This window comes from Spea bombifrons, chromosome 11 (genome assembly GCF_027358695.1).
Source record: "Spea bombifrons isolate aSpeBom1 chromosome 11, aSpeBom1.2.pri, whole genome shotgun sequence".
NCBI lineage: Eukaryota > Metazoa > Chordata > Amphibia > Anura > Pelobatidae > Spea > Spea bombifrons.
In genome coordinates this window covers 1,861,280-1,872,819 of record NC_071097.1, presented here as the reverse complement: position 1 = coordinate 1,872,819, position 11,540 = coordinate 1,861,280, and the positions used below count along the sequence as shown (strand labels likewise).

General features: G+C 41.2%; 1 protein-coding gene across 1 annotated transcript; it reads left to right on the top strand.

The window, feature by feature from the left end:
• Window positions 1–544: 544 nt before the first annotated feature.
• On the top strand, window positions 545–5,524 carry LOC128468184 (membrane-spanning 4-domains subfamily A member 4D-like). Its single transcript, XM_053449879.1, has 8 exons — window positions 545–576; window positions 1,019–1,081; window positions 2,016–2,163; window positions 2,386–2,505; window positions 3,126–3,182; window positions 3,583–3,720; window positions 4,066–4,188; window positions 5,145–5,524. The coding sequence occupies exons 3-8, from the start codon at window positions 2,026–2,028 to the stop codon at window positions 5,292–5,294; spliced, it is 726 nt and encodes a 241-aa protein (XP_053305854.1). The 5' UTR covers window positions 545–576; window positions 1,019–1,081; window positions 2,016–2,025; the 3' UTR covers window positions 5,295–5,524.
• Window positions 5,525–11,540: the final 6,016 nt, after the last annotated feature.

Here is an 11,540-nt window from a genome sequence, read left to right as displayed (position 1 = left end):
TGTAAAGGTGTTTACAGATTAAAATGACCAAAAACCTCATCAGGTGCTTTTATGGCATCGAGATAATGAATGAAAAAGTTTTCACTTTCATATGAATGCAAAAAAAAGCCCAACAGCTGCATTACTCAAAGTGACCACTAGGCGGAAACAAAAGACACCATTATTAACCCTCATAAGCTTGTAAAATCACCGGCATTTGTATAGGTAAAAAAATATACCTTCCACATTCTATCACATGATGACAGGCATTGAGACAAGGCAGAGAGGGTTGTGGGAATGTGCATACAGCTGTATTTACTTGCATTAAAGGGACACTTAAATAGCATTAAAAAAGCAAAGCCAAAACAAGATAGAGAGGGGAGGGAAAAAAAGATAATTACACAATTAGGCGTACACAATTAGGCGTATTAAGAAACATTCGTTTCAAAGTCCAAAAAAAACCCAGGATGTCACCCACATTTAGTAAGAGCCATAAAAAAAGGCACTGCTGCTGATTAGAAGTGCCCCTTTAAAATAAAGCGAGACACATCAGCCAGGACAGAACAGAAAAGGAGGCTACATCGACAGACGGCGAATGTAAGTATATACACCATAACTATATATATTTCCCGCCATTAAATTTACTGTATTCCCCAAAACATACGCATGAGAAACGAAACAAATGCGAGCGGCTGGGGGTAGCGGCGGGACTTTAATTTCTTTAAAATAAAATGTAAAAAAACCATACCTTTTTAGCTGATGCTACTTTATCGAGTGCCCTCGTAGTAAAGTAAATCTGCTTTACAGTCTATTTAAGCCTCTGACCCTCTAGTTTTAGATATTCATGATTGTTGTATCAAGTTAATTCCTTATTTGAAGCGCGTAGACATTAATTTACACTTAATATAATCTGTGTATATATATATATTTTTTTTTATATATATATATATATATGTGTATTAAAATATATATATAATATGTATTAAAAAATATATATATAAATAATTAAATTAATTGTATTAGTACTTCCTCCAAACAGTTCTTTCCTTCACCTCGCTGAGCCTCTTGCGTCTCAGCTCGACTTTGAACTATCTTTTACAATGTGAGCTGTAGTATTTGAGTCACTTAGGAGTTAATAAGTATTAGAAATGCAGATAACAGGGCAGGAATGACATTGTTGGTAATGTATATGTGACTATGGATGATCCTATGGTTGGAGGGGAGATCTCTTCCCCATTTACACTATAGAGTCTGTCCCGGTTCAGACATGGAGCGCCGGAATATGACATCATATCCCAGGGGTCTGTGCCTTAAAGGTGTGCGGCGCCTTGTAATGCAGATGACGACCGCGTAGGGAGCAGCTGGGTAAATGCCTCACTAGTTTTGTCTCTTCTTTCTATGAGAAGAAGTGCCCCAATGAGACATAGAAGAAAGTGGAACCTTGTATGATTCAGCTCTACCTGTTGTTAAGTCGTTTTTGCTTTTTAATAGGGGTTATCACACTTGAGGCGGTCTTTATTTTTCTTGAATGATCTAAAAGAGCGTGTTAAGTGCATGTTGGAGTCCATTTTGCAACAAATCCAACGCATTTTACTGCGTGTCAATCAGTGCAGGCATTCTTTAGTTATTGGAGTAAGAACGTGAGACTTCTGTGTTAATTAGTTTATTTTTCCTATCAAAATCATGTTTTTTTGCTCTATTTTTCCCATTAACAACGAGAATCCCAAAACAGGAAGTAGATAACCAAAGGCGAGGTTCAAACAAGGAAATATACAAAAAAAAAAAAGAAGAGTGATAAAATAGGTGGACTTTGAGAAGAACATGATGTCATACGAGATCGTTCATCTACTTGGTGGACAATTTATTATCTATGTGTGTCAAGTTCTAGATTAACAAGACTTCTCAGATTTCACATTTTAGAGCCAAGTCTCAAGAAGACACGCCTTTTGAGTACCCTTCAGATCCCAAACTTAACTATGTACGTAAGGAAGTCTGCATTTGGTATGACCCAAGATCTATCTTGTATTTCTGCTTAGAGATCCCGTGATGGCCTCATCTCAGCCTACATTCGTGATGGTTCCCCAGTGGACCAACAACCCAGCCGTCCAACCGATGGCCTTTCCAACGCCAACTAAACCAGAACGTGTACAAGTGTTGTACAAAGGTGAACCCAAAGCCCTAGGGGTGAGTCCTAAAGCCGAACTGAGGGCAGCTGATAGGGGAGTAACAATGGGTAGATCATAAAATGCCCTAATTGTGTGGAATGATTCAACCGCATTGTGTATGGGATATAGCCAACCTCACGGGTCTTCTCTTCAAATGGAATATAATAGTAAAAGGGAGACATTTAGCAGCACTGAAGAACGACTACACCATTGTCTGACGATGCTTTCTCTTCCGACACAGGCAACACAACTCGCTCTGGCCTTTTTACAAATCGCTTTCGGGACAGTTTTGTTTTTCACTGTTACCTATGGAATACCGATTAGCTCCTACAGTGGCATCAACTTCTGGGGAGCCTTATTTGTGAGTACAAAATGTATTGCTTCCTCTCAGTAGTCAATGTCAATCACTTGCATGGCAGGGGGTAGTGGTAAATCAAATTAGGGGGTGTAGTACTCGAGTATGCCCTCTTACCTGCTCATAAGGATGGAGGAGATGTTAGAACTTCTGAGGATATCCTATTGGAAAACCAGACCCTATCCCATTCCCAGTGGGAACCCCTTTGCACCACTGACCCCAAGTGGTTGGAAGAGGTATTGCATCCTCTGTTTAGAATTGGGGACCATAAACTTGATTCGGCCCATTGCCGTTAATGAAGGTCATAATGAGAGGGATGGGGGTGAGGTAGTACATTTGAGGACTATACCCCCATGGTTTGTATTACCCCTTCCAGAGTGGGGAAGAGGCAGCCAATTGTCAACCTCGTTTGTTCAGCGAGGGGCCCTTCGGATCCCAGTTTTGTTTATTTTTTTAACCTGTTATTGTGCTTTTTATATGTATTACCATGTTGGCAATACACTCGCATGTCCTCACCTGAAACTTATAAGTTGTTAATAGGCAAGTTGTTACATGCAGCACTAGACTTTACTCATTGTACAGCACTGCAGTATATGATGGCACCATATATGACTTTTTCTCCTCAGTATATCATCTCGGGATCTCTGTCGGTTGCCGTAGAGAAGCGCCCTACTCCTTCCATGGTAAGTCTCTAATGTCCTCTTTTCTGAGGCAAAACGGGACATTTTAGCTCTTGGAAGAAACCTTTGTTTCTGATCAATTTGGGCAGTTTTAATAATTATACACAATCTGGGCAATTTGAGTTTATTAGGTGTCCATTTTTAAATGGACATATATGGGATTAAGACTGAGCCATTCTATCGTTCCCCATTGCCACCATGATAACGAGTCGGGGTGTTTGTTTAGTAGATATGGCCCAGATAACAGATCGAGAACTCATACAAATAGCTAATATGTCGCAATTACAATAATATTAAGTATAAAAATGTAGGCTTTTGGTTTATTTTAGTTTTGTATTACATATTTTTTTATTTTTTTTTTATTTTGCTAAAAATGTTTTTTTTTTGTTGGGTTACCCTGCAGATCAGTGGATTCCTAGCGATGAATATTATTAGCGCCATTATTTCTCTTGCCGCTGCCTGTTTGTTCATGACCGATATGTTTGTTTATTATTGCTATGACTACAATGGTTGCTATAACAACGACTATTACACGTTAGAAGTAAGTAAATACAAAACAGTCCTAAATGTTCAAATAAATACCAGTAATTATTTTTAATTTAACAAAAAATTCGTACATGAAACAAAATATTTTTCTCTTGCATCTTAAAACAAATAATCCGCAGCAGATCTGTCATTGTATTCTTTTCTATAAAAACAAACAGAAATTTCTGTTTCTATGGCAACAGCCTATCAGTGCCTGCTTTTGTGTCACACGACAATTACGTGTTCCCGGCAAATTTATGAAAATTCACTTTTAGTTTTTACATTGATCCACTTATTGCTGTTTTTGTTTATTTATATATAAAAAAAGCTAAATTGTGTTTAATTATTATTTTTTTTTTAGGCAAACAGAATTATATGTCTGGTGTTCCTTGTCATTGCCTCTCTCCTGCAGTTCTGCATCTCTGTTTCGCTATCTGCGTTCGGATGCAAATCCGTCTGCCGCCAGTCCAGCTTGCCGTCCCAGGTAACGGACCCCTAATCATTAAAAAAAATGTGACCAAAATACATGGACCCCCCCCCCCTAAATATTGGGTTTGGGTGCTTCAGAAGCACCCATTCCAACCAGGTGTATAAAGTGGAGCCCATAGGCAGCTGTCTCCAGTAGAATGGGTCGTACTGAAGAGCTCAGTGACTTTAAACATGGAGCCGTCATATGATGCCACCTTTGCCAGAAGTCAGTTCTGGCAGATCTGCCCCGGTCCACTGTAAATGCTATTATTGAGAAGTGGAAGCATCTAGGAGTAACAACATCTCAGCCACCAACCGGTAGACCACTCACACTCATAAAGGTCGCCTGTCCTTTGTAGAAAGGCTCATTACAGAGATCCAACATGTTGGAAGCAACATCAACGCAAGTGCCTTGCGTTGGGAGCTTCATTAAATGGGTGTCTATGGCCGAGCAGCTGCACACAAGCCGAAGATCACTGTGCACAATGCCAAGCGTCAGCTGGAGTGACGTAAAGCCACCTCCACTGGACTAAAATGGACTGGGAAACGTGGAGTGATGGGTGATGCCAGGACATTGCTACCTCCCTGAATTCATAGAGCCTACTGTTCAGTTTGGTGGAGGAGGGAATAACCTTTCAGAACTTGACCTCACGAATGCTCTTTGGGCTTAATGAGCACAAATTCCCACAGAACCCCCCCTAAAATCTAGTGGGAAGCCTTCCCAGAAGTGTGAAAGCTGTAATAGATGCAATGGGGGGGACCAACTCCATATTCATGTCTATGGTTTATGAATGGGGTGTCCAACAAGCTCCTTTAGGTGTGATGGTTAGGTGTCCACATACTTTTGGCTATATAGTATGTATGTTTGATATGGTTTATGGTTATCCATGCCCCTTACCTTACCAAACGTGCCCAATTTTGCACCATTATCTTATTGCCATGTTTCATGGGTGTTCTGTCTCTCCATTCTAGGTCTTCGTGATACAGAATGATTACAGAAATCCAGAAAACAACCAGATACCTGTCGCCGGGAACCCATATCCATACTTACCTCAACATAATGCTGGTGGTCAGGGGAATTCTGGGTTTGTGATCCCAACGGTTCATCCACCAAGGAATTAAACAACCCAACTGTCCCAAAAGAGCTCTTCAACCTTTACATACCCAATCAAATCAAAGGTAGAATTTCAAGATGCCCCGACTTCATTCTAACTGAAGATACACAGAGATTTAATTATAGAGATGATAAGCTTGGGAAAGTTCATAGTCTTCTAAAGGAGGCTCATCGGCTTCAAATTACATCAATATGGATACTTTGTGTTCAATAAAACCTGTTTCGTCTTGTTAAACTCGTACGCATTGTAACAATACCCAGAAACATCATAAATTTGATAACTCAATGAAAATGGTGGAATTGGACCAAAATCGGACCAATATGGGTGGAAATGGACCAATTAGACCAAGCTTTGGACCAATATGGGTGACCAAGGTCGAGATGCTTGGAGTGAGCCGGTTGAGATACATGATATAAGGTTATTTAATGGGCTCTCTTCAAATTAGTAGAAACTTCCGATGAAGACCGGGCTACCTTCTTATCATTCAAGCTGAGCTTCTGAGTCCTCAATAAATATTAGACTTGTGCATTCGTCTCCGGGAGAACATGGAAACGAACACGAAGAGCGTTCATTTCTATACTCGGTTTTATGAAAGATTATGGGATTTCAACAGGCAAAAATTATAGGATTTTATAAATAGCATTAAGCACCATAACCACAATGAATACATTAGAATTACTAAAAAGATTCATTTTAATTCCCCCCAAAAATGTATTTTTCTTTTAACTGGTGTCATTGGTGTACTACTTGATATCACCACAAGAGGGCAGCAAAGGTTAAGCCTTTATATATATATATATATATAAAAATCTCTATATATAATACATTAGATTGAAGTATTATTATTATTATTATTATTATTGTACATTTATGGTGATAACGTCCCTTTTACAGAGACCGATGCGTAATTTCAAATTCAAAAAAAAAATGAACGCCATTTCCACAAATTATTGCATTCCTGCAACTTCTTTTGGGAGGAGGGGCCAGGATTAAGTAGGTGTGGTTTGTCTGAGGTGGGTCGACAATAAATTGCCCCTGGGGTAAATCTGCCACTCATAAAAATGCTTTATAAGGCCAGGTTCAACACAAATTTAAGACGTTCCTTAAGTTGATGTGCAGCCTCAGTGATCTTTTGCATGTAAAGGTGTTTACAGATTAAAATGACCAAAAACCTCATCAGGTGCTTTTATGGCATCGAGATAACGACGAAGTTTTCACTTTCATATGAATGCAAAAAAAAAAAGCCCAACAGCTGCATTACTCAACGTGACCACTAGGCGGAAACAAAAGACACCATTATTAACCCTCATAAGCTTGTAAACTCACCAGCATTTGTATAGGTAAAAAAATATACCTTCCACATTCTATCACATGATGACAGGCATTGAGACAAGGCAGAGAGGGTTGTGGGAATGTGCATCCAGCTGTATTTACGTGCACTAAAGGGGTATTAGGAAAGCAAAGCCAAAACAAGATAGAGATAGGTCCTGTGGGTGACAACACTGAGTCAAAAGCTAGATCTTCCATAGTTTTTTTTTGGGGAGTTATATATTTATTTTCGGCAGTGGTAAATGCTGAAGTTATGTTTGCTTCTAAACTTTACTAAAGGGGTGGTAGATGAGTGGAGCAGCTTCCCAGCAGAAGCGGCAGAGGCTAATACAGCGAGGCAATTCAAACATGCATGGGAAAGGCATGCGGCTCCTGAATCTGAGACGAGACCAACGGCTGATTAAGGTTTGAGTCTTTACAGCAGGAGAAACGGGTAGAGTAGACGGGGGCAGAATAGGGCCGATCTGCTGACACGGAACAGGAACATCTCAACCTACCGTGTAAATCGAGCGTAAAAAAGGTTACTACTACGAATATTTTTTGTTTGTTTAACAGGGCACGGAGAGGAAATGAAGGACTTGCAGGGATTTCCTGCTAGGATGTAGGTACGGGGTGGACTGCTGTGGCTTCTCTTCCAAAGCTTTGTTTTGGAGAGAGAGGATTAGTGATCGGCCCTCACCTTTCATTATTCCTCACAGCCCAGGGCAGCGGATTATGCCTTTTATGAGTGACGCCCCTTGGATAAACACAGGTTGCCATCAGTGGTGTATTATGGCATAGACCTAGGGTGGCAGGTCCAGGGTGGGGGCAGCAGCAGCCCCTCTTCTACATAACACTCAGTTCTTCTTTTTACCCCAAGACAACAAGCCTTTGTAACTGATTTTTGCACCGTCTTAATTTAGAAGCCTCCTTTCCCGCACCTTGCTATTTAAAGGAAGTCGTCGGTTTTATCGGCTTTCTTGTGAATGTTCTTGTGAAGGACCTGTGAACTTCTCCAGAGAACATTGAAGGGTATAAAACTCTGTCATCTAATACGTGGAACAGCCTTCCAGATGAAGTGGTAGAGGCTAATACAGTGGGGGGGGGGACTGGATAGGCATATGGCTCTTAAATCTAAGTCTATCCTTCCCATGTTTCCAGACATAACAGATGAGGATTGACAAATGATGGAATTAGGTGGAAATCCCTGTCTAATACACCAGCGATAACGAGGGGATTATCACACTGCCTTCCAGTGGCCGCCATTTTCACCAGTTACCCAAACAGCCATTTGTATTCCTTTTACCCCAAAAAAATCCTTTACATTTCTTTCTCCACCATCATGCGACAGATCCTCGGTTTTCTGGTAGTTCTCACGAACATCAATAACTTAGAACCTCAGAATATAATAAAATGGGTCAGGGATCGGAACTTTCTAATTTATTTTGGAACCTGGTGATATTATCGGTACATTCTATTTATTCTTTTCCGTGTTCTTTTATATTATTATGGAGTTGCCCTTCGACGGATTAGGGGCCTTCTGGAATCTAAAGGGGGCCTTCAGAACATTTGGTGATCTCGGTTCCCTAACTGCACAGACCCCAACACGCGCGCTCGGTAACCGTCGAACGACAACTAAAGGGGGGGGTGACTAATTTGAAGGCCATCGACTTGCTGAGAACCAAGACGAAGCAGGTTGATTGCCTATTGATCAGAGGATGAAGCTTTTATTAAAGACCTATCCATTCACCGCCTTCACAATGGATGCTAATGTGCCTGAGCCCACATGCGCGGCGTGGGGGCGTTCCGCCAATTCTTCAGACTCCTACACAACCCGCTTCCCTCGTAATGAAAGCTGTTCAGGGAATAATTTGCACCATGGGCGTTCTCGGGCATGTGTCACTTCACTTAACCCTATCTAGGAGTAGACCTACAACGTGCTCGGGTAAAGACGTTCAGATGGAACGTTGGAACCCAAGTTTCCAGGAACAAAACTTTCACCCCAAGCTTACACCTATGACGTGTGGAAACAGACACGGGTATCACGAGGATCCGTGAGGCAGGCAACCAAGTAACGATTTGACGTCAGAGACAGGGTCTGCTCTACTTCTTCATGCATCTACTCTCTCACGGAAGGCTTCCCTAAAAGAACGTAAGCAAGTGAGGTGTGAGCTCCGATTTGCACTCCTACGCTCTTGGTGAGCTGAGTGGAGAGCCAACTCTGACCTGCCTTCCTAAATTGAGGCCAACAACTCATACTGCCATGCGTCTCGTGCGTGTTGCTATCTCCAAAAAAAGCCTGTCTCTTCCACCAAAAAGACATTTTCCAACAGAATTCCACGCCTTATGGTTTCAATCTTTGGTTGATCTAAAAGAGGGCAATGATGAAGCCAAGAAGATTAAAGTTTGGCCAAACGTAACCAGAGGTTGGCCATCGACTTCCAAAGAATGTAGAAAGTTCTCCTTGAGGACCTCAACAACTGGAGAACCTTAGCCGATCTTCATAGAAGGAGTCCACCACCCATGTAGACGATGATGTCACCATAACCAAGGCACGTAACCATAGCCATGGTATGGTGAGACTTTTATTACTTATGTGATGCAGGAATCGCTCCTCACCTAACGATCAGGGAACTTAGTCTTAAAGAATAGTTTAGAAGACTTAGAATAAATAAATAAATGAGGATTTTTTTTTCAGATCAGAACACAACATATTTGTTAACAGATGTATGACTGGAATGGGTTAAACCAGCCTGTTCCTTACAATCTTCAAACAAAATTGACTTGTTCCACATGCAATCTGCCAACCCACGGCTCCGAGCTGCTCGGGCATCGAGACAACGACACTCCGCCAATCATCCCCCCCCCCCACAGAACAAAAAGTGGAAGGCCGGAAGCCCAAATTGAGAAAGAATGCCAGGAAAAAAGTGACTGAAAAAGTAACAAAGAGGAGTTTATGGGTTTCATAGAAGCCGGCAGATCGGCCCCTTTCGGCCCTCATCTAGTTGACTGTTTCTCCTGCTGTAAAGACTTAAACCTTAATCACCTTTATTTTGAAACGTTTCTCTTTGAGCCTCTGTGTTAATCTCCTCTCAATTTTTTTGCATGATTTAAACCATGTGACAGGGCAACAAGATGGCGGCTCCCGCATACATCGGGAAATAACAGGGGCAATTTTAGATTTTTTTAATTCTATGAAAATCTATTTTCCCGTCTATGAATCGCTTCTAACCTTAATTATTTTTTTTCTAGATTACAGTAACTTTAATGACCTGAATTATTGGTCGTATTTTGGTAGAATTTTACAAAAACGTTAAATTGTAAAAAAAAAAAATAATAATAATTAAAAAAAAATTCCGTATTGTATTAAGAAATGACAAAAAAGCCAAAAAGCGAGCGAAACGACCGTGTTTCAGGGAAATAAACAGGTTTTATACGGCTATTAAAAACCAGGCTATTATTAATGCTTAACGACGTGTCTTTTTTTTAAAACGGATCTTTTCCAGTAATTTGAATATTTTGCATATTTTGGAAAATCCCGCACACCGCGCTCGCGTCCGATTCTGCGTCTGGAAATACGCGCTCGGTTGCTCCCAAATCATACTTTACTATTAAAAAAGCTGAAAAAAAATGCGAAATATGCCATCCATCTCCGTAAATGTGCCCGAGTGCGTCCATTTAACGAGGCACAGCGGCATATTAAAAAGAAATTATACCGAAAAGTCACTTCGGCATAAAAAAACGTGTAGCGCGGCGGCTAAATAGGCTTCTAAATGCCCGGGTGGGGGCTCATCCCTCCCAAGTGTCCCAGTTTTTGTCGGAAAAGTCTCAATTATTGGGCATTATCGTGTTGTAGACAGAGGACAGTGGGGATCATTGACTGGTGGGGGAGCTCCGCTGATCTCCCTTGATCATTTGATGGAGCTGTGGTCAACTGTTCCACGTGGCCACCTCGGGTAAGGTGGGTGTCCGCCACACCGCCGATCCCAACCAATAGCACCTCCAGATCACCCCTTCTTGACTTTTGTCTCCTCTCCAGCACAGATGTCCCAGGTTGGGCAGCTCAAATTACTATATCCATTGGGTTTTTGGTCAAACAAGAAGAAATGTCACATTCTAGTTTGTCCTCAATTCTACATTTTAGACCCAAAATAGACCGTTTCTAAAAAAATCTTCTTTTAGCTTCCTAAAAAGCCAAATTGTGGAGAGATTTGGGGATTTCATTCCAGAAAAACGTTGACCAAACAAAAATATTGGGTTGAAATGCTATCTTCTGATCTACTCAAGGGTTTAGCCGCTTACATCCGTTACCTAAAGAAGATCGCAGCATGTTGATACGATTGAAGGCTCGGGGGAGAGGACGCCACCAGAAGCGCCGCCATGTTGGCAGACGTTCACACCAGGTCATATGTCCGCGGTGATGTGGACGAAGATAGAAGATAAAAGAGAGAAGATGAAAGAGAGAAGATAGAAGATGAAGAACATGTGGAAGTGGAAGTGGTCGTCAGAGAAGGTAGGGAAACATTTGAAGAGTGTGAGAGAGAGTGAACGAGAATGAGAGTGTGAGAGAGTGAGAGTGTGAATGAAAATATGCTTTTTGGCCCACTTTTGGCCCATTTTTGGCCCATTTGCACATGTCTAGTGTTTAGACCACCAAATACACGATCTTTGATTGAAAACCAGAAGACAAAAATTCATAATGATTATAAAGATTAGAGAGGCGCCTCAATTGTGCCTTTTTGGGTAGGAACGAACAGGTTAAGAGTTTGGCTTCCCAACCTTCTCCATCTACTGTCCATGAACCAATCCACCGGGAATGATTTATCACGGAATGATATTCCTCACCTTTGACTCCTCCAACCGTGCAATCTACATATTTGAATTGCATTAACCCTTTGACATCAATAGACATTCAATAATAAGAAGTCATTTTTGGTTCATTTTC

Coding starts and splice junctions, on each gene's coding strand:
- LOC128468184 (XM_053449879.1), top strand. CDS start 2,026: ATGGCCTCATCTCAGCCTACATTCGTGATGGTTCCCCAGTGGACCAAC. Junction 3,721..4,065: donor ACGACTATTACACGTTAGAA/GTAAGTAAATAC, acceptor TTTTTTTTTTAG/GCAAACAGAATTATATGTCT. Junction 4,189..5,144: donor AGTCCAGCTTGCCGTCCCAG/GTAACGGACCCC, acceptor TCTCCATTCTAG/GTCTTCGTGATACAGAATGA.